This window comes from Varanus komodoensis, unplaced genomic scaffold (assembly GCF_004798865.1).
Source record: "Varanus komodoensis strain SLA01 unplaced genomic scaffold, ASM479886v1 scaffold14_1, whole genome shotgun sequence".
In the NCBI taxonomy this organism is placed as follows: domain Eukaryota; kingdom Metazoa; phylum Chordata; class Lepidosauria; order Squamata; family Varanidae; genus Varanus; species Varanus komodoensis.
This window is the reverse complement of record NW_025335438.1, coordinates 26,669,765-26,697,597: the sequence shown is the minus strand read 5'-3', so window position 1 is coordinate 26,697,597 and position 27,833 is coordinate 26,669,765. Positions and strand designations below refer to the sequence as shown.

At 38.7% G+C, this 27,833-nt stretch overlaps 1 protein-coding gene across 1 annotated transcript; it reads right to left on the bottom strand.

The window, feature by feature from the left end:
- Positions 1-5,415: 5,415 nt before the first annotated feature.
- Positions 5,416-17,241, bottom strand: CLUL1 (clusterin like 1). The gene is made up of 7 exons (XM_044424423.1): positions 17,142-17,241; positions 15,159-15,307; positions 12,015-12,182; positions 10,134-10,587; positions 8,978-9,115; positions 6,710-6,924; positions 5,416-5,595 (listed from the first exon to the last, which is right to left on the bottom strand). Exons 1-7 carry the CDS (start codon positions 17,239-17,241, stop codon positions 5,416-5,418), a joined length of 1,404 nt encoding a protein of 467 aa, XP_044280358.1.
- Positions 17,242-27,833: the final 10,592 nt, after the last annotated feature.

Below are 27,833 nucleotides of genomic sequence, written 5' to 3'. Positions count from 1 at the left end.
CGCGAGTTTAGAATTGACGCGTTCTCGCGCCTCTTTCCCGCTACGCCAATAGAGAAGGCCAAGAGGCAGGCACTACTACAGATACTGAATTGCTACTGGCTGCTGCGCCTGCTGTTTTAGTGTGATCATCACTAGCCTAGCGAGAAAATAGTTTAACTCCGGCCGTTTCCGTAGCGGCCGCGTTGATCTCGGTACCACAGAATAGGCTCGGTTTTTATTAGAAAATTATATACTTCATCCTGAAGTGTTCCCGCATACAGGAATTTTTTCCAAATGGCCTTTTGTACTTCCGCAGACATGAGAACTCCGCCCCCCAGTCAGCTGATAACGTAGTCTGTGCTGATTTGTTTACGTAAGGACCAACGGTATGATAATTGCGGTTATTAGCAAAAGGTGACGATATAAATTAGGCAAAGCCTACAACTCCCAACGTGCCCTAGTCGGACGTAGTGCCTGGGGAATGCTGGGAGTAGTAGGCCTTTTGTTTACAAGTGCGTGGGACTATGCTCATTAACGGCGCTGTTGCAAATTGCTTTTAGCTGTATTGACGAAGAGCAAAATGAGCCTGTTTCAAATGGCTCTAACGTAACCGGCTTTCATTTTAATGGGTCTACTCGAAGCAAAAATACCGTTAGATAGAACCCACTATATAACGTGCATCAAGCGCCATATTCAAGTTTTGAGAAAGCTGCATTGCAGGGGTGTTTTGGGGCAAAAGGGATAGGGCTAAAAGGAGAAGACCAAATACTGGCATGTTGTGCTTTAAAGCGCTTTCTGCCATTCAGTAAATCTTTGGGGTGGGCGAGAGAGGTTTTAACCTTTTAGAATGAGAAAAAAAGAGCTACAAAAAGGCTGAGAAACCGCCAAATTATGAAGGGTCAGGGAAAGGGCATTGCTATTAGGAGAACTCCTGTAGCCCAGACTGAGACCACATAAAAGCTAAATTTGGTCCTTGGACGTGAGGGTCACCTTAATGTGTAGGATTTGAGTGCTGACTGAATTTGTTACCTGAACCAGCAGAGTGTTCTTAGTCACTTCTGAATGAAATTTTGACTGTATTAGAAAGTGAAAAGGATATAGCAAGATATTTACAATGCTTATGCATGTACTGGTTGCTACTGTAATTCTTGCAGGCTGTCTTGAGCATTTTAATGAAAGGGTAATTTGAACTATTTTAACCAATATAGTTGAAAGAAGTGCAGTACAGGTTGTGGTTACACATACAATTCTGTCCTCCCTACTGTTCCCCACGCACCAGCAACTGCCACCCAAGGCTTCTGCTTCACTCTGTTCACAGGTCTGGCCCTGCATGCTCTGCTAGATTGGCCTGGAGAAAAGTAGGAGGATGTGCTCTATGTCCTACCACCATTGTGCCAGCATCACAGATGTCCAAAATAGGCTTCAGAGGCAGCGTGAGAGGGTTTGTTGGTTTATTCTAGGGTTAGCTATACGTGGAAGTCTAGTAAGACAGACAAGTTTATTTAAATATTGTAAACTGCTTGGAGAGCTTCAGCTATGGGCAGTATATAAATGTAATTAATAATAATAGTGGCTTGTAAGCTGCCTTTGGAGGAGGAGGAGGAGGAGGAGGAGGAGGAGGCCCTAAACCTGTTAAATAAAACATTTGTTTACATTGCACTGAATTGTATTGATTGAGTAAACATCCATTAAAGAAATACAATTATCCAGATTAATTAATCCTAACTAATTTAAAAGGTTTTTTAAATTTCTCTCTCTATTATTTTAATGCATGGTTATCTGCACAGTGATGCCTTTTTAAGTTTTGTCTTAAATTCCCAGCTCAGTCAAGGGAATGCTCTCCAATTAGAACGTTATCTTGAGATTATGGCTTTATATTGCATTGGACTATGATTATGGTAGTTGTGAGCTACTTGTGGCCCTACAGATGTTTTTGCCTACAATTCCCATCATCCTTTAGCATTGATTATGCTGGCTAGTGCAGATAGAAGTTGTAGGCCAAAACATTTGGAATGCCTCAATGGAGTACATAATTATACATGAGTCTGAATTCCCTGGGCAACATTTTGCGTGCTTTGTTTAGTTCAACATATCTACACAGTAAGATGCTGGACTGTAGCCAATTTACAGTTGTTGCTCATGTTGTATTCTTAAAATGTATAAGGAAATAAATTAACCACAGACCTGCACGCTGCAGGGTGTGACTGGTCAAATGTTGTTTGCATGAAACACAATCTTATTCTAGCAATTTGGATTCAGAGATAACTATAAGTATGTTACGAAGAACACATATTTATATTTCATTTATTTGCTTTATTTCTATAAGCCATCTTTTCACAGAGAAATTGCTGCAGTATGTCAAAGGAAACATAAAATGTAGAACACAGTAAACTATTCTCCATGATGTTCAAAATACAAACTTTGTAAAAGATTTGATGAATAAATAAAAGAAAAACTGAAAACCAAATGTAATAGTTTGGATAGTACATGAATATATTATGTTATATTAATATATTATGCTATATACTCTAGACTTGGTACTCATCATTTCTCCCTATACATAGAGATCCCTATCATGAAGGGAAGTAGCACAGCCTACTCTTCTCTTGGTATTGAAATATTAAACTCTGATAGTACGATTTGGGTATATATTATCTCTGGGAAGAAGAAAGCAAAATGAAGAAACTTCCACAACTGGAGCACACAAAGTTAGCCAGAATAATAATTAAGTTCCTGAATGTGCTTTTGCCCAAGGTTGAAAATAATTTACTGATGCCGAACCAGCTGTATCACAATGCTGCTTTTGTTTATCAAATATCACACCCATATATTGATTCCGCTTGCACAGACTGTGAAACACTTTCACAACTCATTACAGCTTCATAGTGCTAGCAGTAACTTAGCTACTTGCAAAAGTGCTGTTTGTTTGGCTTGCACTTAAGCAACTGCTCACAAAACACCACCACTGATCAGCTGAATAAGAGCTAGAATACTGAACCTTTGAAATGTATGCATAAATGTATCATCCCTTTTGTACACAAAAACAAAATGCTAAAGAGAAACATTTTCAACTGAATCAATTACATCAGCTGTCTTTCTGTAAACTTATACTTTCTAACTGAACACAAATAGAGATCATGGAGTTACATTCATAATAATGTTAACATGATTTTTAAAGCATTTTGTCATCTACAGGTTTCTTCTGTAAGCTGAATGTTGATGTGCTTTGCTAAAAGGAGAATATGCTGGATTTAAAGCAGATCATATTTATCATATCTTCAGTCTAGGGAGATAAAAGCCATACTTAACAAAACAAATGATGCTGCAGTACAGCTCTAAAAGAAATATTTTAAAATTCTTTTAAATGAAAGGATTCAACCTGATTACAATGCCATTCTGATTCCTCTCTCAGCAGCAGTACAGAACCTTTATGTTAGCAAAACACATTAGGCCTCTGGACATAATGATCCCGTTCACAAGTCACGGATTCAACAAACCATGCCAGAGCAAATGCTTTCTCTTGAGCGGGGGTCGGCAACCTTTAACACTCAAAAGAGCCATTTGGACCCATTTCCCACACATAAGAAAACAATGGGAGCTGCAAAACCCTTTTGACATCTAAAATGAAGATAACACTGCATATATTGTTTTTTACCTTAATGCTATCTTCATTATGATTTAGCTGCAGCCCTTGTTTAGTCACTAAAAACTGTTATTTTTAATCTTATAAACTAGTAGGACTTCTTTCATATATTTTGAATAGGAGAACAGCTTCCTGAAGAGTCAAAGTCAGTGCTAAAGTGCTGCATGTATGAAACAGCAAACCCCATAAGTTCATCAGCAGTAAAAGCAAATGAATCTACCCACGTATCATTAAACGTTTGGTTTTCTTCAGAAACTTTTCTTCCATTTATCCATGGCTGGCCTACGGAGGGGTGGGGGGGAGCTCAGTAAATCAGCGTGGGGCGGGTCGGCAGGGAGATATAGGTGTGGTTAGTAACTGATTAGCAGATAAACAGTCAAGTGCTGTGAATTGTGACTGGTCCCAAGCACAGCTTTTAACATTCAGATGAAGGAGATTACATTGGGACAAAGAGAATCTTTTCAGCAGCATTTTGTGTAACATGAAAGCCTGCAGGAAGCTTATTTAGCAGAGGAATGTAGTGATTTACTTAACTAGCTGATTTACTTAACTAGGAGCTTTGAGCAGATCAGCACATGTTTTGAGCCACAGAGCCGCAGCAGAGGAATTCAAGAGCCACATGCGGCTCCGGAGCCACGGGTTGCCAACCCCTGCTCTTGAGTATTTGTTGTGTCTGTTTTATATCTAGCTTTGTAAGCAGTCTAAGAATAACCCATTCTGGGATACTGTTGTGATGTGCTATTCTGGGCAACCCCCAGTTTAAACTCAGTGATCACACATGATTTGTGGGCTAATTAACCCCAATGAACCCAGAGTGCTCAACATTAACCCAACAACAACAACCCTTACCCTGAAACAGGGAGTTCCTATCGCTGGGTTGTACATGAACTGGATTTAAAGCAGAAGCAGTGAAGGCATCCCACACACTCACTTCCACTGTATGCTGGCAATTCATGAAAGGTCAAGTGGATCAATGTTCTTTTAAAATATATTAGGACAAAAAGTGTAACAAACCTCCTGTCTTGTTTTTCCCCTTATCTCCCTGTAGAAACTCAGGACTGATGATGAACCCTCACATTTTACTGGAAGGAGTGAGTCTGCCCCCACCCCCACACCCCTGTAATAATCTAATAAGAACTGCACAGGCTCAGTGAGCATCGAATGCTGACTACCTTGAGGAGGGAGACCTGAAAACAGGGGAGGGGCTTCCAGAATTAATATTCTGGAAGACAGGAATGAGTGGGTGGCTGGAACTCCAAGGAGGAGCATTTCATGCTGCCACACTTTGTTACAGGTTCAACTTGTATGTACTCATTGCAAACACACAGGTTCAGTTGCATCAAATGTAACCAGATGCAGCAACTAAAAACGAAGTATTATTGGCATCCTCAGAGAGTGTTCAATGTTCTAAAAAAGTTAGGAGAAAAACCTTTCCTGGTACAAGAATTGAGCACCTTGGTTTGAAACAAAATGCTAAAGCAGACTGCAATAAAATTTAGCATAGGGTCTGAATTTTGATGTACTCTGGTATAGAAGCCATACAGATAAACTACCAGTGAACTCTTTTTCCCAGGATTAGCTTGGTTATCAGTATCTTTCTGCCCAGTTAGTAAAGAAAAATTGTTATATCAAATGTGCATCTGTGTTAAACTGTGTGTTTGAATGATTGTAACACTCATTCACAGCAACATAAACCTGAGCCAAAATTAAATAAAATCATTCTATGTGTTGTATATGAAGCTGATCGAATTAAAATTACTTTTTTAAATGTGAAGATAATTGACTTGCCACACCTAGAAATTCTTCTTGTAAAGTTGTAAAGCTTTTCCAGCTACATATTCAATGAATTCAGAACTCTGAATGTCTAAACCTTGGGGAACTTTAATAGTAAAAGTAGGTGAAGTCAAAATATTCACATCTACCACTGTTTCATTCAGACTGGAAGCTTCCCCTCTTTCCGTACTTGATGAAACCTGAAAGAAAGCAATGACAATTGGATACTCAGTACAGCATGTGATAACTCAGGACAATATTTTGATGGTTTTATTACTAAACATCTTCATTTTTAAGAAAATGAATGATAGATGCTATTATGGGTGATCGCCAAACTGCTCATGAATGATGTTTGCTGGGGAAATGAGGAACAAGGAAATTTGGGGTGATTTTCCTTCTGCTTTGCAGCCCAACATGTACCACCCAAATCTGTTCCAGACTGGGACAGCAGTCAGGTGGGGGAATTACTGAAAATTGCCCTCTCCCCATTCACTGAATAAAACTCTACTAGTTTATTTTCAGACCAGTCAGAAATTGTATAGTTTAGTATGATATGTTTAGGACTGTGGGACTGGAGATCTGGGTTCTAGTCCCCACTCAGCCATGTAGCTTGGTAGGGTGACTATGGGCCAGCCACAGACTCTCAGCCCAATCCATCCTGTAGTGAGAATAAGATTGAGACAAAAAAGAGAATTATGTAAGCCACCTTTAGTTCTTTAAGGAAGGAACTCAAAAGGAGGATATTAATATAAAAATGAATTAAAACACCATGATGTACTACATATAATAGATGTAAGATAGCCTCATTTGCTCTTTGTTTATAAGCTGATGTGAAAGTGGACATTTGAATCATTTTTGAAATCACCTACTGGGAAAAAAAATTGGATGCACTGTTTGACTTTCACCCTATATGTCAATAAGTTCTACAATTTTTTTTTTTTTTTTGCCTCGAGTTCTAATTTTATTGTCTTGATGTAAAGAAGGTATAAGTCAGTCACAAGCAAAACTTTTTTCATCTGGAAAAGTAATCTGTGGTCACACAGATCTGTTGTTGCCATTTCATTCCATTTAAATGGTGATACAGGTCACTTACCCATCATACTAAAAGGATTTAGAGTAGTGTCTAAATTCTGGAGTTTCAGATCAGCAAGGGATTATCAAATGTACTTAAAATCTACCTGAACAATGGCTTAGTATTTTTAAGAACAAAACCCCACACACATTTTCCCCAGGTAATACACAGTGAAAAAAAATCAATACAATAGAACACATCATTCTGGTTGGTTACTTTCATTTTTAATGTATGACATTTACCTTTACTATATTGAAAATGTTTTCAGGTCCTACAGTCATGTTGGATAGCTCAGACACCCATCCAAACCTTTCTTTCATTTTATTCAATAAGTAGGATGTATCTTGTGTATGATGCTGGACCATCTGGAGAATCTGTTGATACTGCTCACCAGAAATGTTAACAAGCTTAAAGGCATCATCATACTTGATATGTAGTTCAGGAACACTGGGGCAAGCTATAGAGAAATAAATTTTTAAAAGTCATTCATATAAGAAAAATGTGAAAGCTGTGCAGATCACATATGTGACAACTGCATGCATCAAGCAGTTAGAATAGTTGGACAACTGCTTTTCATTTAAAGAAACAATCCCAAACATATGTATTTGGAAATAACTCTTATAAGCTTGAGGGTCTGCATCCTACAGATGAAATGACTCCTGATTCAACAGAGCAGTTTGCAATTCCCCTTCCCACTGCAGTCTCCCAAGCCCCTCAAAAATCTAAAAAGGAATGTTGTGGACCTTCTGGAACATGGTGGGGGTAGGGACAGCACTTGGATTTACAAGGGAAAAGGAGACAGCAAAAATTGCCACTTAGATTCCTTACCTTAGAAAACAGGCGAGTGACAGGGAGACATGGTATAGATGTTCAAAATTATGCATGGTGTGGACAAAGCAGAGAGAAAGGTATTTTTTTCTCCCTCTCCCACAATACTAGAACCCATAATTATCCCATGATGCTGATTGGTGGGGAGTTTCAGGACAGACACAAGGATTTTTTTCTTCTTCACACAGTGCATAGTTAAATTATGGAGTTCACTTCAGTTAGAAGTAGCAATGGCTATCAATTTGGACAGCTTTAAAGGGGGATTGGACAAATTTATGGAGGAGAAGTGTTAGGTATATGTAACATTGCCTGCACTGCATGTTTTTTGCACTAATCAGAGTGGGAGGAAAGGGGTTAAAGACATAGACAAAACAGGACTGATATCTCTTTGAGCTGTGTCTTTTCAGTCCCTTTTATCCTCCTACTTCACCTGGAAGGGGGTCACTTGACTGTTTTTACTCTCTCCCCCCTCCTTGCCTGGAGAAAAGAAGCATTCTCTCTCCCCCCTCTAAGCTAACCATCTAACAGTGGACCTTCCTTTTGAACCAAGATATCCTGCATGAACATACCCACATCTCTGCTTCATGTAAGTCACATATGGATTTTTTATTAGATAAGCCATTTCTTTACTTTTATTGTAAGCCTCCCCATGTAAATTCTAACAAATCCAGGTGCGAGCAATAGCCGCTTAACTAAATCTTCTGTTTAATGTTCATTTCTGCTGAATCTGTATATAACTAAACATACAAAAAAAAAGTTCCCAACAGGAATGCTATCAGTGGCTTCTGGTTCTGATGGCCATGTTACTTTGGGTATCAAAGGTTGTATGCCTATTTACACCAGTTGCTGGAGGACTTGATCAGTAGCGTGCTCTCACACTCATATCCTATATTGAAGCAGGATATGTGGGGTCCTACGGGTAGCTGGTTGGCCACTGTGCAAAAAGAATACTGAATTATATGACATCTTAGTCGTCTTATGTTCTAATGTTAGCGTAGCTAGCCAAGTGAAAATAATTGACACAAATATTGTGTGTAAGTATACATATGCATTATTTTATAAATGCTTTATAAATATTTCATTTGCTGTTATCATGATTGATGAGGCACCTTCATTCCCAAATTACAGCATGGCCCTAATCTGAAAAGTTCAACTCCTTTTTTGATGAAGAACCTGCTGCAGCAAGTAAGAACAAGCTCAATGTACTCTTTCCATCTTTCTGAGCACATGAACAGCATTAGGTGGTGAGCAAAAGTAGAAACTTTGAAAGAGATACTCTTCTATGCCCCCAGTTCTCTAAGTAAACCACCCATGAGGCGTTTGGGTTATGGGGTAGCATAGAAATGGAAATAAATAAGTGGCTAGAATTTCCAGGGATGCAACACTCTGGACTTTGTTCAAACCACTCTATATACTGGTTTGAACATTTTAGCAACCTCTTATTACAGTCACTGAGACACAGAACTGGAAGACGCTCATTCAGCCTAACTCTCAATGATATGGGGAAGAAAAGCTGTGTGTGATTTTGCCTATGAAAAGAGATGTGGAGTCACTCAACTCAGTTCTTGGTTTCTCTAAATCTCCACATATAGGATATTAAGTAGAAGCAAGAAAAATGTGTGATTATAGAATTACAGAAATGTGAAGTGCTATTATAATCCATGGGCGGAGTAAGTATTTACCTCGCATAAGATTATCTTGACATTTCTGACATCTCTCATGAAATCGGCGGCATCCTGATGAATTTTGACGCAACTTATTGCATGGAGCTCTCTCCTGATCAGGTGTGTTCTGAGAGAACATTCCACTTTTGTCAGAATCTAGAGCAAACAGATGTAGAGAATGCATACAGTGTCATTAGCATACACAGAAGTTGTCCAATGAATGATAACTGAAATAGTATTAGTATATCTTGGTTGGTTTAAATCTCAAAGTAAGCATTGAAACAGCCATCAAGAGTCAGACTAGGCTGGCCTAGTTCAGTAACACTTAAATATGGAAGGGCCTCAATCATGTAAAAAAGGAGGGTAGGAAATCAGCTCTTATGAACAAAAAGAATGCATTAGGGAGGAGAAGTGAATCCCCCTGCCCTTTTGTGCTGTCCTTCCCTGTACTTTTCCTCACCAAGCACTTGTCTGCTTCTGTAAGGTTTATTTTGGGTATCAGAGTGCTGGCTCAGAGAAAAGTGCCTGGAGGACATAGGAAGAGGGTGGCCTTTACATCATATCCATGCACTGTTTCGCTTTTAAAATTGGAACTTCCCACCTTCTTCTATATCTGGAATGGGCAAGCATACAAGGTCTGGGGGACCCCATTGAAAGAGAAATAACAATAGTAAAAGAAAATTACCATTTTGCAGATGAAATAAACCTCAACAGTGCCAATAGGGTTCACATGAGCTGTAGTTACCCATTTAACTGTTCTGTAGCCACAACAGAGTGCCATTTTATCTGTTCTGGTGAGAGTTTATGGGGGTGATGACAGCAGGGACTAAATGAGGTTAGCAAGCTGCTTGTTGCCCATCTCTGTTCTATGTGATTCTGAGACGCTCCATATTTTAAGCAAATGGAAAGTGAAAAATACATTGAAAGAAACACAGTCAACATATTGGCTATAAATTGTAAAGACCTACATGTCTTAGAATCAGATGATTTAAAAAACCACATTCTCCTGTGTTAGTCTGATGTGGTTTTAAGATCCCTTGAGATGGAGGCCCTTCCCTCTGTCCTGCTACTGAAAATTTTGAGAGATTTGGTGAATTGGTCCCCACAATTTCTCTTCCTACAAACAAGATGGGGAATTTTGAAAGATGATTTGCACACAGTTTATATTACATGCCTTTCTTTTGTTCTGCCATCTCTCTTGCACTCTCTGTGTATCCTTCAAATGTCTCTGCGATCACTTCACCAATTCCTTCCAGGACAGTTCTGCTGAAGTCAAAAACTAGTTGGAAGAAACCTGGTAACTCCCAGTCTTTGGGGGAGCCAATTTTTCTTACAGGCTCCTCAGGGGAAGCAGGCAAAAAATAGGGCTCTGTTAAGTCTGGCTCAGACATAAAATATATTTGAAAAGATTGATCAAATTCTTTCTGCATCTGTTTGAAAAATAAAAAGCTTTTTTCAAATATTGTGCCCATGTCAGACAACAGCTGGTTAAACAAATTTTCCATTTGTACAAGCTGGGCATCCTCTTTCTTAGGCATAGTCTTTTTTTGGTTAAGCTGGAGATCTTGCCCTTGACTTGCATAAACAGGAAATGACCATGGAGTCATTTTCCTGAAAAAATCTTCAACCTGTATGTGTGAAGAGAGAAAAATTAGCTAGTTACTCAGTTGCTATCCTGTTTCATTGCAAAGGGTTTGGTGGGAAAAGACACAAATATTTTGAAAAGCAACTTTTCCTTATTTATTAATGTTGCTGAAATATAATACTCTACTATATCAGTGCAGTTGTGATAATTTTACCAAAAATTAAGCATACAGTCAGTTGTATTATACTGCAAATTAACCAAGCACCAAAAAAACAGTTTGTGTCAATTTAACCATGAGCATTATCACTGAGAATATTAATCCAGCTCAGGAAAGAAATGGCTGCAATACTGGAGGCTTGCAGCACCATCTTATGCATATTGAATTCGAAGGATGTCTCAGCATCTTCATTATTCAAGGCTGCAGCCAAAGGGAGCAGTTTCAGCATCATCAGGACTTTCAGTCACCTTCAGTTTGCAATAGCAGAATTTTACATTTTCAAAAATGGAGAATCAACTATGGCTTCCTTCCTTCCTCTTCCAAATTTGCTTAGGGCAGTTCATGTGAAGCATGAAACTGCCCCATCAACTAGTATTGCTCATTTGGATTCTCCACTCACTGACCATGCACACATTATTACTTCAACATCATCAGCTTGTCCCTTTTCCCCATCCACCACTTTAACTAAGCTGCTTTTTGTGTTAAGTTGCCTGACAAAGAGATCAGAAGATCCTGAAAGATAAATATTCTTGTGACCTTTGAAATTTCACAGTGATGGATATTGGGTTTATTTCCTATGACCAACATGGGTATCTTCTTTTTTTGGGGGGGGGGGGGTCCAACAAAGTAACTCACTAAGAAAAGCTGTGTGACCCATATAAATTCTGAATCAAAGCTAACTGACATATAGTTGCTTATGTTTCAATCTGTTCCTGCTAATTAAAAGGCAGGTGTAGTAACCTGGAGTGTGCAGGCAATCCCATTACAACTCTCTGATCTTTTGTCTGTGGAGTGTCCAGTTCATGCCCAGCTCTGAGATGGAGGCTGGAAGATTCCAAATTTTCAGGCACTTGAACGGTTTAGTTTTAACTACATTGGCTAAGTGGTAGTGTTTGTCCTACAGATGACCTCATCCAGTTCATCTGCATCAGAAAAGAGAGGTTTCTATCTTCTAGACCTGGATAAGATTGGAATCAGTATGGTCTGACTGAGTGGACTACTCCAAGACAACCATGACAGAAGGTCAAATATTTCGACAAGGTGCTGAAGGCCCCAAAATTCTATTTAGTTCCAAAATCTTTTGGAAATGTTAGTAGGCATCAAACTATTATCATCATTCAAAAATAAATGCCACCTGTGCTTTTTGTGCTTTTTTCTGTGCTTTTACACATTTATGTCATGCACACAGCTCAGCCTATGAGTAACAGCATGAAGCTTCTGCTGAAACACACACACATACACACACACCTTACCTTACTTGTAAATGTGGCCCGCCCATGCTGACAAGTGGTATAAAATTTCATGCAGTTACTTTCTAGGCAAGATTTGCACTCATCCCACAGATTCTTCAGAGTGTCCTGGCATATGTTTTCTTCTTCCTCAAGTCTTTCTTTTACTTCATTCATAAGTCTCAGAGCTTCCTAATTAAGGAATTTGTTATAAATTCTCAGTCATGATTTACATCAGAGTTACTTGTTTCAGAATACGTTTTACACATATATGAATATGAACAGTATATGTTCTCTACAACTGCTGTGTCCCACCTCATTCTCAAATACTTATTTTTTTAGGGCAGAAAAAGCATTTACCTGCTCAAACTCAAGACACATTTTCTGCATTTTCTTATTTCAGGATAGCACCATTTAAATTATTTTTCCTGCTTGCAGCTACAACTAACATATAAGCAAAGTGTCATTCTGCAACAAAATGGGATTGGAGGGGTGGGGTGGAGAAGTGCATGGTAATGACAAGAGTACATCCCTTCCTTTTCCCTCCATTTCTACTGCTCAACAATCTTGCTAGCTCCACAGAAGTATAGGACCTTGCATTATACCTATTCAAAGTGTTTACACCAATTGGCTGTTCACTCTAGAATTTCATACAAAATCTTTCACAGTTGTACCTTGAGATGCCTAGATGTGAACATGAGATTTCTGCATGGAAATTACGTGCTCTACTATGAATGAACTGTGGCCGTTCCCCAAGGAGCTTGGTCTGGGGACTGTCGCAGCCACAGTCCAGCAATACTGTAACAATAGCAATCCTGGTCCTCCTCTCCTTTCTTGGATTTATAGTGGAAGAGTTTCAGGTTGCTGCCTCCCTGTGGTCCTGAAGCCATTGTGGGGATTTCTTTTCAGCTCTGGGGATGAACATGGCATTCAAAACCCCATAATGGTATTTTGGGCAAAAACAAAGCTGAGAGAACATACTCCCTCCTATTCAGCATAAGGAACACTGCATGTGGCTGGTGCAAGGGGAATGGCATTTCAGTAAACAAATGTGCATTCTTCATCCATCTCTCCTTGGATGCGAGCCCCAGGACTAGCAGTTGAGAATTCGTTAGCTCCACGACTAGCAACTGAGAGCTTGTGCCTGTGCACTATTCCCTGTCATAAAGGTTTTATGGTACTATGAGTGTAATGTGCATCCAGAGTCTTAGACTCTGGTTTAGGTGCTTTGAGGAAAGGAAAGGTTTTTTTAAAATACATATACAACATGATTATCTGACATCCCCGGAGCATTAAGCACCCCAATTTCTTTGGACCTGCTTCAGGTGCCCTCTCACATCTGCATGCAGAGTACTCCCAAAAGGACGATTACAGTTCTTCTTAATAGCTGCCATTTGAGCATGCAGTTAGTCACAGGCAAGCAAGTATGTGGGTGTGAGTCTGAGTTTCGTACCATATGGTACCCATCTGTTCAGCTGTTGCTTTTCTATTGCCTCATATCCCAATATAGATACTCGGCAGTCCTGGTAATTTATTACAGTGGAATGGGGGGGTTTCCTAATATGATGAATGCATGAATTGCTTGTAAAGACATTAGGTATTTTAAGGAGTATTATTATTTATTATTTACTGCTTTTGTATTCCGTTCCTAGCTATCAAAGGTCTCAGAACAGTTTATAACAATTCAACAGTGTAGAATACATAGTTATACAGCAAAGAATCACAACAATTAATAACTATAAGATAGAATTAATAAAATTAAAATCCATCCACGGAGGCCCTTGTACCTTGCCCGCCCACATTTTATACTTGCTCCTAATACCACAGTGCCCATAAAAAATGAAGTGGCATTTTTACTATAATTAAATAAAATCAAACTAAATAAACAAGCAACAAATGAAATAAATAAATGAAATAAATAAAAATAGTGCAATTTTGATAAATACATAGAATTTACAATTAACTCGTGATTGTTTGTAATAGTGCAAACAGTAATCCAGTCCTTTGTCAGTGGAGTTCCTTATCCATTGTCATTTTTGAGTTTTATAGGAGCTATTGTGATGTTGAACTCCTTCCCCCAAAATACGTTTGCCACCATGGAGCATGGTGGAGAATTTCCAAAAAGCTCAGAATAACAGCTGTAATAAATAAAGAACCCTGCTTTAATTAACTATTTATATGCCAACACAAGGCATCATGCCTTTGGTTTCTTTGTAAATAAAGGGTGGTTTACATCTTTGCTGAATAATCACTGGGGACCATGCTAGGCCATGAGATGCCCTTCTCTGTAAAAGCTTGCAAAAAGTTAAAAATACACAATCTTATTCTGTTTTTTTAAAAAACATTTTAATGACCACTGAGGTGCTGAGAATTTCCTCAGTTGCCCCCACAAATTCATACAATTAATAGGATTCTACATAAAGAGGACATTGGCTATTAAATCAAGCTAAAGCTTTGAAAGGTATGTTGACAGTTATAGATTGCTTGTAAAAGTAGACCAAGAATGGGCAGCTTGGGGAGTCTGAAAGCCAGTTTCCACCCCATAAACCCCAACAGGTCACACTCCTGCATCAATAAGAAGAGCAGGGCTGCATATTGTCCCCCACAAAATATACAATAGATAGCAGCCTCTCTCTCCAGATGCTCTTCATCTGTGCTATGTAGAACTCCTATAAACTCCAGCCAGCTTGACTATGTTGGCTGGGAAGAATGGAAGCAATAATACAACACATTTGGAGGGTACCATTTGGGAAAGGCTGCAGTGAATACCAGTTTTTCGGAATGTATAGGGACATCATAAGAAACAGACTTGAAGCAGGAACTAGAGCAGCTATAGATCTTACTACAGATAACTTCTCTAATGAGAACCCAGTTCTGTGAACCCTAGACTAAAAGTAAGCTCCACTGGGTTCCTGAGACAATCTCCACAGGAGTGCATAGGACTGCAACTAAGAATGGAGCTCTGTCATTTACAAACCAGATGAAGTAGCAACTTCAATTAGAACTTACCTTTGGTTTAAAATGCTTCTGTCTGTTCTACTTTCTAGATCACAAAAAGGACATTCATAAAGTGGCACACACATTTCTCAAAACACCTTGAGTTCAGCACTGAAAACATGTATCTCAGGTAGTCCAGCTCTAAAAATATTATTTCTATTTATACATTACCTCTTTTTCATAGCTGCTCTTTTTTAAGGTTTTCATCAGATCCATATGTTTGACTTCATTTCTTTCCATCATAATTTTCATCTGTTTAATGCCAATCAGTGCTGTCTTTACCTCTTCATCTACATATTTCTCTCCAACTTCTGATAAAACTGAGGGGTGGGGAAAATGCCATTTGTGCTTGTTAATAAATAATACCTTCAATTGTAGTACAAATGCTGAATTATAATCAGTATATGCTGCTTTGGCAAATAGTAATAATGAGATAAAAATTGATGGTGCATCTGTATTTCTGTACAGACAAAAAGAACAAAATCCTTTGTATAGAGGGCTTCTCTATATGAGGCCTTTATTGTGCAATCCCAGTTCTTCACTCATTTAAGTTGGAGGGTCTTTTTCATGACATCCTCCTTTTTCAGGGTCTCCCCCATGTCTTCCAGCAATTTCCACAGTTTTTGGTAGAGCAAGGAAAGTATGCTATTAAATTTCGAATTTGGAACAAACAGGAATGAAAGTCTCCTGTATTGTAATACAACTGTACCATAATGGCACTCTCTGGTTGGATAATGGAATATATAGAAAGGAAAAGAAAGAAGAACCCCAGGGTGGCGGTGGGGGGGAAACGCATGTAAAGGATGCATTCTTCTTCCTGCAAAGAAACTGAAGAAGAAATCTCAGTAGAGTAGCAGCTTAAACATCTCATTTATAGAAGCTCAGAGAATCTGGAATTAAAAAATGCTAATAATCATAGTTCATTCTCAACAATCATATATTTTAACTTACTGATACATGCATTTGAATTGACAGAATTCTCATTTTCCAAGGTATGCCTTATTAAAGTGTCAGCAAACTTGTCATAAGAATTTTGGCATATTGGTATTGTCCCAACTGGCAAAGTACCAAGAGATTTCCTTAGCAATTCCACTTGGCCATTTGAGCCAAAGAATAGACATGTTAGCATGCAAAACCTTGAAATATAAGTTATATTTGTTCCCTTTTAATGGAAACTCAAGAGTATCAAGTGGAACTATTCAAGCAAGTACATAATATATCGTATGTGAAACTGCAAACTGCCATTTTCATACTTCCCCCCTACAGAACAAGATCTTCAATATTCCTTCACTGGGTTATGTTTTCTTTTCCTTTGGTTTACCAAATGGGTTGTTATCACTTTTCCACTCTTGTCTTCCCATCAGTCCTTAAGTACCCCACCCAAAAAGTTTCTCTTAAAGGTATGAATATAATAATCATTTCTAAATATGAGTGTACAAATATATCCAGATATGCAAATTTTATGCAAATCTATGCTACATTGTCTTCTCTTTTTAAAAAACTGCATTTTCTATGTTTTATACAAAGCATAAGAGACTGTGCTGTATCTGTTTTTATATATGCTTATATAATTTTCATTTACTGCCCTATAAACTACTATTTATATATTTGTGTGTGTGTGTATAGGAATTCCTATTCACAAAAATTCATATGATTTCAGTAGAAAAATAACTGCCACTTAAAATTATTTTAAGGGTCTTCTACTCTTCACCATGGAGCTTAGATTCACAACCAATTTATATTAGATAAAACATAAACTGGTTCTGCCAGTATGACAACCATATTGTAGTCATATGTTTGACCACTGCCATGTTGGCACAACAAAATAAACACATCTTTGCTTGTCATCTGTTGCAGAATACACACTAGATATATATGGTTTTCCTACATGGAGTTGATTTTGTGTAGGATTTCTACATGAAAAGTTCCTATGCATTGGAAATAGCTTGAAGACATAACTATAGATCATCATATGTGACAGATACACATGTGATGATCTACTGTTTCTCACTATTTCTCTTCCCCACCTTTTGACAAGCCAGACCCTCATGGTAGCCATTATGTCACTTAGCCACATCTTCTATGGGATCCATTTTGTACCCACAGGCTCCAAGAAGTTGGGGTCCCTGTCCTAAGGATTTAAAGTGTACGTACCTTTCAGGTTTTCCTCAGGCTTTACATCTTCTTTGATAGGAGCACACTGATGTCCTCTGAGCCATAATAAGCACATTACAAAGACCAGTAAAGTCTTCATGTTTGCTGTATTGAAAATTATTAGAATATATTCGGTTCTGAGTTACCCTTTTCAGAGACACTTCAGATAGTAGTCAGGCTATGAGGATTAATAAAGAAATATTATGCAATTAGTGTTTTCTTCTTGTATTATATCTTCTCCTGATATTAATTTATCATATTGTTTTCCCACAGGGAGAGCAATGCCCTGATTTTAAGTTTTATTCTCCCAGTATATGTAGTGTTTTAGAGAGTATGTGACAAAATCTATACACTGTATTACATGCGCAGTACACACAAATGCTCTTAAAACAGCTTTGTAACAATTCTAGGCCTGGCATTTCCTATCAAAGGTTATTTTTTCATAATATATATTTTAATGAAAAGCATTTCCATCCTTTAGTTTGACTTTGGATGTTGCCCATAATCTTTATTTTCCTTATCATACAAATCTATATTCTGCTCAAGACTTTTAATTTTGAAATATGTTATCACAGGTCTTTAGTTTTACTGCAAAGAATACTATAGGTTTGTTTCATTTTCTTCCCTTTCTCCTTTTAATCAAAGTTTTCAGAATAGCAATGATATACCAACTTGATGACTTTATAACAAATAAGGCAGTATATAAATGTTAATAAAGAAATAAATGTCAATTACCACACAGATATGCAGATATATCTCTCATAGATTTATATTCATTTGCCCAGGAGGAGCAGATGGCCAGTACATTTTGTAGGAAAAAAAAAACCCGCCAACAGATTGTAATAGATTCCCCAACACATCATATTTACCATTTATGCTGATGAATTCTCTTGCAAAGAGAACTCTGGCTTCAGGAAAGAGTGCTGCTGTCCCAATTACCATGTGTGTCATGGATTTTGTCTTGTACTACTTAGCTAATGACAAGGTACTTAATCCTATTAATGGGATGTTTTGTGATTAGACTCCAGGATTTCTCCTTCCAAGAACAGAGCTTGCATCCAAAAATAAACACTAGAGGGAGCATAAGACATAACTGTGCAAAAACAGATTTGCTGGTTCCTTGCATTGTATATGCTAGATGTAACAAATGGTTTGCTGAATTGCTCTTTTTAAACTAGAGATAATACAACAAGTCCAACTGGCAATCCTTACATATTCCTCTCTTTTTGGATACAACAGTGCAAGTTTTTAGCTTCTTAGTGTCAATTTTTAATATGTACCCTGAAGATCTTACCTGTTAAACTTGCACACTTGAGTTTGTATTTTTATTTTCCTACTTGAACTGAGGAAATGTAACATAGTTGCTGGTTAACTATGGGTAGTAGTAGCTGCTGAATGAAAATGAAATAGAAATAGCTACAACCACTAATATATGAGTCAGGAATTGACTGGATTGTGGCAATTACATTGGGGTTAGACTGTGGCTCAGGGGAAGTCAACCCCTGAAACTTAGCAGCTGCTTCTGCCTCCCTTTTGAGAGGAAGAGCTTGGAACCTGGGGCAATCTCAACTACTGCTGTTGGCCACAAAACCCTGCTGTATGTACACATTCCTGATATCTTTTGCTTGCTTTAAACATTTTAAGCCACTTTTTTAACTGAAAACAGGATATAAACTAGGATTTGCGTCTGGGGCTGGCATTGTTGGGCACGGGCCAGGACCCACATCAGTTCAGAGGTTTCTGTTGATTCCTGGGGCTTTTTGGTTCTTCTGCTCTTCATCCGCACTGTTGCTACCTCATTCACTTGCCTTCCCCAAGCATGCAAGCCAAGGCAAAACTGAAACCAGGAGCACCCTGTCTTTGCTCTGCACCATCCTCTGAATGGTTGTGCAATTTGAGGGCAGAAGAAGAGGACAAGAAGTGAGCAACGGTGACAATGAAAAGGAGGAAACAGGCCCATTCAGAGAGGGAACCTAAGACCAGCCCTACCAATGGCAAAATGAGGGGGCTACCTCAAGCAGCTGATCTGGGATATCATGGAAAAGCATGAAATGATTATTTTTTATTTTGTATTGTATTTTATTGCCAGGAAGTGGATGAAGATATGACATTTGCTGCTTTGGCTTTTAAATACTTGGGCTGGGGTGGACCATTGAGGACATCTTGCCCAAGTCCACCACAAACTTGAACATGCTAACAAACAAGGTCCATCAGACCAAGGCAAAATCAAGGGCTAATTTACTTGCAATTTTTGCTTGCCTTGAAAGTGGTTTTATGCTTTCATATGGAAATTGACTAGACAATGCAAGCTTCTATCTTTTCTGTTGTGGCCCCCAAACTCTGCAATATTTTCCCTTAAGTGATCTATACATCTCCATAATCTCTCCAAAGTATCTGCATGGCAAAAGGTATTAACATGTATAAGGTGTGGCCATAGCTGAAATATGGCATCTGGTCTTCTGTGATTTTATTCTGTTCCATTGACCTTGTTCACTTCTCCCATCCCACCACTACTGGCATTATTACTCGTACATTTACACTTTCATTTAAAAAAGCACTGCACTATTCATTGTACCCTAATTCTCACTTAATTTTACTTCCTGTAGCTCTCTGTTAAAATTAACTGCTTGTCACTGGATTTTTATTAGCCTTTTCTCAGCTGTCATCAATCCTATTTGAAATATCTCTATAAGCATACTGCAAAATGCCCTTTCCCATCATTCCTTATTCCTAGAACTTAATTTGTATTTATTTTTTAAAAAATACATGAGTTGCCTTTTGGCCCAGTCTAGCCTCATTAGGGAGTTCTGTAATACACTCTATTGAAATGGGGAAAATACAGTTATTACAGAATAACTCCATTATTTATGTTATGTCATGTCATGTTATCTGCATTTATGATTTATAATAACTCAGATCTAGAAAATAAGTTGGAATCCACAGATTCTAAACTGGGGTTAGATCCATACTTAGGATATAATCCTATGCAGGTTTAGACAGAAGACAGTCAGATAACTCCATTCTGCCAGCCAGCCATGCTAGCTTAAGAATGCTGGGAATTACCAGACTTTTTTCTGTCTAAGCATATACACGATGGTGGCATTAGTCATCCTTATAGGAGGCCCACTGAAATCCTGAATAGCTTAACTCTTATTTTTTAATGTTCCACTCTAAGCATTACAACCAAACATCTGTCAACAAAGCTGTGTACACTCACTGGAAAAGAAATCTCACCTGGAATCCAATATCAAGTTGCCTTTAAGAAAGTCTTGCTGAATTCAGTGGGCTCCCTTCTGAGTAGATGTGTATTAGGTTACAGTATATGTTGAAATTGATAAGGCCTGTTTCTATGTCATCCCTGATGCAGTGGGGTTGTTCTACAGGTAGAAGCACATTTCCACAAAATTGTGTGACTTACTGAGAAAACAAGTGCCTGAGGCAGGAGGTCAAAATTCCCTGCATTTAATAAAAATCCAAATCATTTTTAAATGGATTTGCTAAACATTGCATCTCTTTCTTGAACTGGGATTTGTTAGTAAAATAATTCTGATGCATTTTAAAAGTCAGAGGAGAAAAATCTTCTTACGCTTTATGATTAAAGGTAAAAACTTAAACTTACCATATAAGAAGACAAGGCTTCCATTCTTCTTGTTGAATAGAAATTTTATTGCTTCAGAAGACTTTATAGTTCTTCCTGGAAATGAAAGTTTCTACTTTATCTATTCTAGTTACTCTCCTACCACATTCATTTTTTATGAACTTAAAACAAATACAAAATAACTTTAATTCCAGTTTAGCTGCATTAAGAATTATTTTGTTATAACTGAGAATTAATATTTATTTTTACAGTGTCTTTCTCTTGTTGTAAGTTACAATTTTAACAATGTGTATTTTTTACAGCTGCTTCTGGAAATACAGCCACTATGCTGCCCCCTTATTGCTAACATATAATTCTCTAATGCTTTGAAGTCCTTACATATAAACATTGGTTACCACGGGAAAAGATAGAAATAATCCTGCAAATATCATTTAAATAGAGGGTTCCAGTAAGGATGGCAAAGGACTACTGTGGAAGAGGGCAGAATATGGTCAGGGCAGGGGAAGGTTAGAGAAATAAAGATGAATCAACATAAATTCTGGAAGAGAAAAAATGGATCCTTCACTGGAAGTGCATAGCATTACTTTTGAACAGCACCCATAGACTTGGTTTTTATGATCCTACAAATCATTGCATGTTGTTACTTGAGATGGGTCTTTCTATCATGCAAGTCTGGACTGTCCCAGCAGAATGGATGGTTTGAGGACAATAAACCACCCTGAAAACTCATGGCTTGTTGTAGAGTCGTTCTAGCTACAGTGGTTGTGTCCTCCAAAGTTAGGTGATGGACCTCATCATCATGTATTCGCTAGCAAGCCATTTTGCAGGAGTGACAAACAAACAAAAAAACCCTTCATGTTGCTCTTGCCAAGCATCCCCAGGCAGCTACCAGGGTGATCTGCCCCACAATTTCCCAAGTGGCACTTGGAAGCATCGCAGTGGCTGAAAGTTCACCTGCCATGATCACAAGCTCTGATCATGAACTCTGGCTCCTTTTAAAAGAGAGTGGCTCAGACTTTTCCATGCTCCAAGCACCTAGAATGTCAGGAACAAATGTAAATTGAAAGCACCCTTAAGATAATGTTGTCCTCACCACTAGGAAAAAAGGTTCAAATCATGAAGTGGGTGTAAATTCCCCCACCTTTGCTTCTTGTGTGAGCAAAGATCACATACACATTTGGATTCCTTGGATTCCTTTGACAATCCGACTTTTATCAGCTGTGAAGAGAAACCAAAGGAAAGAAAACCCCTACTTGGGTCCAGGGCTGGTACCTGCTAGACATTGGCAGCAGATACTTCCAGGACACTGAACCTACGAAGGTTTCAAAATTCTTCTCTTGTGGAACTGCATGCTTTTGCAGTCATGCAATTGTAGCTAAGCACAGTTTTTAAAAGTAAACAATTGTGCATATTGTGGATGCAAAAATAAAGTTTTAAAAATTGTTTAGCATCCACTGACAGACCCTCCAATATCTTGCTTTGGCACTTTGAGATGGCCGTCAAAATGGAAATAATGAAAACTGGACTGCCAGCTTTTGCAAGCTCAACAAAAAACAGGGTTAAAGGACCATCTAAACTGGATATCTTCATTCCCCTTTCCTTTCCAGATTCTCCCAATTTCTCCTGAGAGATGACATAGCAGAGTAGGAACTTTCAATGAATAGTACTGTGGATGCTACTCAAAAACTGTGGTTACTATTTAAAAACCATTGCTGGGGCCATTTTACTTGTATTTACTTATCTATTTGTAAAACAATTATTTTCAGCTGCCTTTAAAGATTCATTGTGGTTGGGCAAAAGACATTTCTTTGTCATCTTTCAAAGAGGAATCCTATGAGGAAGAGTCTGCAATATAAGAAAGTGAACTGAAACTTGTTCTGAAAACACTTGGAAGGAATAAAGTACCTGGAATAAATAGGGTGCCAATAAAAGTATTTCAAACTGCAGAGACTTAAATAGGTCCAAATTCTAACCAGAATATGCCAACAAGTATGGAAAACAAAACAATGGCCCACAGGATGGAAACATTCAATATACTTTCCAATGACCAAGAAAGGAAATGCAAAAGAGTGCAGCAACGGTAGGACCATTGCACTAATTTCCCATGAAAGCAAAGTGATGCTCAAGATGTTACAACAAAGAATATTCCCTACATGGAGCTATTAATGCTTGATGTTCAAGCTGGATTCCAAAAAAGAAGATGCTTTTGAGATCATATTGCAAATATACATTGGCTACTGGAGAGCACAAAGGATTTCAGAAGAAAATTGGTATCTGCTTTATACACTGCAACAAAACCCTTGACTGCATGGATTGTGAGAAGCTATGAACAGCCTTGATGTGTTTGAAACATGGTGCTGAAGGAGAGCTTTGTGAACACCCTGCACCAACACAAAGATGAACAAGTGGGCCCTAGATCAAATCAACTCAGAGCTTTCCCTATAAGCAAAAATGACAAAACTGAGGTTGTTATACTTCGAACACATTGAGGCAAGACTAATTTGAGAAGGGAATCATGCTAGGGAAAGCTGAAGGCAAAAGAAGAAAAGGAAGCCCAAATAAGAGATGCCTTGACTCCATGAAGAAAGCCACAGCCTTGAATGTAGAACAGCTATGCAGGAATGTCATGGATAGGACATTTTGGAGGACTTTCATTCATAGCATTGCCATAAGCTGGAGATGACTAGGCAGCACATAACAACAACATGGATGAGAAGTTTTGTGATGGTATTCTTTAGAAGAAACAGTTTAAAACAGAGCTTTTCTATGCTGATAATCTACTTTTTGTGTTCTTGCATAATTGAGACAGGAACACTAGTAGAGCATTTATCCTAGGCAGCATTGTGATATAGTGGAATAGCATAAATGCACAAGCGTATAAAGTATTTTCTTTAAACACATTTTTCTTGTTCTAAAAAAACACAAAAAAACTTCCCCAAAAGTGCTGTTTAAAACCAGATGCAAAAGTTGTTGGGTCTGAAGGACTCATAAGCAAACATGAATAGGAAATAATGAGTACATAATGCCTCATGTAGGAAAGCTCAAAGAATGAATACATTCTGACTGAAGAAAAACCACTACATAAGAGGTACGGACAGAGGTTGACTCTCGTGAAACTAAAGCAAATCTGCCCTCAGTGGGATTCCTAGAATGCCTCCAAAAGAGGATCTCAGTGTTACCAGTCAGAATACATTGTGTAACTATCCCACTTTCTCTTCATGGCAGAAATTCTCTGGTATGAAAAAAGACAAAAGTAGTGGCAGGGAAACAACATCATTTGGATAATTCATAAAATTCCATAAATGAAACAGGGTATCAGCATGATTAAAAGCCTCATTTGGAAGTACCTCAAACATAGAGCACAGAAATAACTGGGGAAAGACTTCCAAAGTGTTTCACTCCAAGTAGAGGGCTTAAGTCAAGGCCTGTATAACATGGAAAACTGTGAGGTTCTCAAACCATTTCTTCAGTTCCTAAGTCTAAAAGAAGCTGTTGTGGTATCACCACAGTGCAGCCTTCCTCACCTTTCACAAGAGATAGTCAGGGGAGTGGATGAGGGATAATTGAAGCATGGAGACATCACAGCACACATTTTGTCATTCCAAATCTCACAGGAGAGGAGAGACAATTGGCTGCTTTCAGCAGCATCAAAAGTACTCCCATAACATCTAATTCTGGCCTTAGCCATAGCATTACATTAGCTCACACTAAAATACAGGCAGATGTACATGTATTGGTATAGAAGTGATAGAGACCTGGATGAGCAAGTGATAGAAACCTGTCAAGAGCAGTAAGTAAAACCAACCCATCCCCTTAAAAATACCTGTAAATGCTCTCTTTTGCTTATTTCTTGTATTTGTATATCCTTCCTTCAATGGACTGAGGGGTTGTGCACATGGTTCCCACAACCCACCGCTTCCTTCAAACAACCCTGTGAAGTAGGTTAGGCAGAGAGATTGATTGCCCTGGGATCATTCACTGAGCTTCATGGCTAAGTGAGTTTGAACTTAGGCCTTCTTGATCATAGTCCAAAGCTGCACAGTACCCAAGACTGGCCTTGCCATATAGCAGGTGATACCATGAAGACAGGAGCTGGTGGCTGGATATTACAGTGTCAGCAAGAGGTCTTGGGCCAACATGGACTTCTCTGCAGTCGCTCTTTCTCTATATGCTCTATCTTACTCTACCACATCTGTAGCCACTGTTCCTGCACATCATTGTTTCTGTGCCTTCAGAGTTTAGAAAATAGCTAACATCTAGAAACAAACATAGTAGTGCCAGCCTATGTTTGGAAGTGTTTTAATTTGATGGTTCCTTGGGAATAAGGCCTAGGTTAGCTCAATGTGTAAGGAAAGCTACCCAACTATTAATTGTGTCATAATATCCCCATTACTAGGCTTGCCCAATGTCATGCTAAAATTTAGAACAGATTGTTTTAGGGGATGTCTTGCCTGTCCTCATATGTTTCTTATAAAGGACAGTTAGAAGGATGTTGTGGGAAAAGGATGGCATGACTCTGAATCTCACTTTCACAGGCTAAGATTCATTTGTCCATATAATTTGCCACTTGGCTTTAAGACACATGGCCCTCCAAAGTAATGATGCATAAGCCAATTTATATCATTTTACGTACCAGCTAAAAGAGGAACTTTTATATCATTTACACAGACTCTTTTCACGTAGGAACTGATTTATAATATACCTCTCATATATCCTCACAACATCCCCATGCTGAGTTCTTCTATTGTATGAGTTAGTTTGCAAGGAATGTTTTGGGTGTGGTATATCCTGCCTCATTCTAAGACACTGGAAGAGGAGACAGCTTTCAAGTTCTCTGCAGTTCTTATTGAAGTGTTGGCATTCAAGGCTGGTTAAGTGTTGATCCATTTAGTCAATGGTTAACCTCTTACTTAAAGACTGAAAGCTCAGTACTTTGTCTTCAAGAACTTTGGTGCCCTGGGTGTAATATAACAAGTCAAGCCCTTCCAATAAATCCTGCAGCCCTGCCTCACTATTCTTTTCTCCTTCACAAACATCCATTCTCTCATATTCCTGCATATTCCTTCCTGCTACTCATCTGCAACAACAAGCTGCACAACAGAACACAAACACAGTCATCATACCCTGCAACAAACCAGTGCCAGCTCTGTCCCCTTATCTACTCAAGCAATTTTATTACAGGGTTAGGGTTCACAATATCAAGGGTTCTTTCAACTGCTAATTTTCCAATTTGTTAATATGTTAATATATATAATTATCTACTGGGAATGGCTTTCTGCATTCTACATAAGACAAAGTAGCCAGTCTCTAGACCAAAGAGTAAATGAAAACAAATTGGACATCAGAATGGGCAATATTTAGAAACCAATAAGGAAACACTGCCTTGTGGTGGTGAAGGGGCTTGCGTAGCTCAATGAAGCTAAGAGCTATGCCATGCAGGGCCACCCAAGACAGACAGGTCATAGCAGAGAGCTCTGACAAAACGTGATCCACTGGAGAAGGAAATGGCAACCCACTCCAGTATCTTTGCCATGAAACCCCCATGGAAAGTACCAAAAGGCAAAAAGATGACGCCGGAAGATGAGCCCCTCAGGTCGGAAGGTGTCCAATGTGCTACTGGGGAAGAGCGGAGGGCTAGTACTAGTAGCGCCAGAAAGCATGAAGCGACTGGGTCAAAGCTGAAAGGACCCTCAGTTGCAGATGTATCTGGTGGTGAATGGGAAGTCCAATGCTGCAAAGATCTATACTCCATAGGAACCTGGAATGTAAGATCCATGAATCAAGGCAAGCTGGATATGGTCAAACAAGAGATGACAAGACTGAACATCAACATCTTAGGAATCAGTGAACTAAAATGGATGGGAATGGGTGAATTTAATTCAGATGACCATCAGGTATACTACTGTGGGCAAGAATCCCTCAGAAGAAATGGAGTAGCCTTCATAGTCAATAAAAGAGTAGGAAAAGCAGTACTGGGATACAATCTCCAAAATGACAGAATGATCTCAGTTCGAATCCAAGGCAAACCATTCAACATCACAGTAGTCCAAGTCTATGCCCCAACCACTGGTGCTGAAGAGGCTGAAGTTGACCGGTTCTATGAAGGCCTACAACACCTTCTAGAATTAACACCCAAAAATGATGTCCTTATCATCATGGGGGATTGGAATGCTAAAGTAGGAAGCCAAAAGATAACCGGAATAACAGGCAAGTTTGGCCTTGGAGTACAAAATGAAGCAGGGCACAGGCTGATAGAATTTTGTCAAGAGAATACGATGGTCGTAGTAAACACTCTTTTCCAAAAACCCAAGAGATAACTCTGCACATGGACATCACCAGACAATCAACACAGAAATAAGATTGATTCTGTGCTCTGCAGCCAAAGATGGAGAAGCTCTATACAGTCAGTAAAAACTAGACCAGGAGCTGACTGTGGCTCAGATCATGAGCTTCTTGTTGCAAAATTTAGCCTTAACCGGAAGAAAGTAGGGAAAAGCACTAGGCCGCTCAGGTATGACCTAAATCATATCCCTGAGGAATATACAGTAGAGGTGACAAATAGATTTAAGGAATTAGATCTGATAGACAGAGTGCCTGAAGAACTATGGACAGAGGTTTGCAACATTGTACAAGAGGTAGCAACTAAAGCCATCCCAAAGGAAAAAAAAAATGCAAGAAAGCAAAATGGCTGTCTGAGGAAGCTTTACAAATAGCTGAGGAAAGAAGGGAAGCAAAAGACAAGGGAGAAGAAGAAAGGTACACCCAATTGAATGCAGAATTCCAGAGAATAGCTAGAAGAGATAAGAATGCCTTCTTAAATGAACAGTGCACAGAAATAGAAGAAAACAATAGAATAGGGAGGACCAGAGATCTCTTCAAGAAAATTGGAGATATGAAGGGAACATTTCATGCAAAGATGGGCATGATAAAGGACCAAAATGGCAGGGACCTAACAGAGGCAGAAGAGATTAAGAAGAGATGGCAAGATTATACAGAGGAACTATACAAGAAAGATCTTAACATCCCTGATAACGATGGGGTGGTCACTGACCTCGAGCCAGACATCCTGGAATGTGAAGTCAAATGGGACTTAG

Bases quoted from the DNA above. Each gene is read 5' to 3' on its own strand.
- CLUL1 (XM_044424423.1), bottom strand. From the start codon at position 17,241: ATGAAGACTTTACTGGTCTTTGTAATGTGCTTATTATGGCTCAGAGGA. The intron at 15,308-17,141 runs GTACGTACACTT...CCCACCCCTCAG, and splicing joins GCCTGAGGAAAACCTGAAAG to TTTTATCAGAAGTTGGAGAG. The intron at 6,925-8,977 runs GTAAATACTTAC...ATTTCTCTATAG, and splicing joins TCAAGATAATCTTATGCGAG to CTTGCCCCAGTGTTCCTGAA.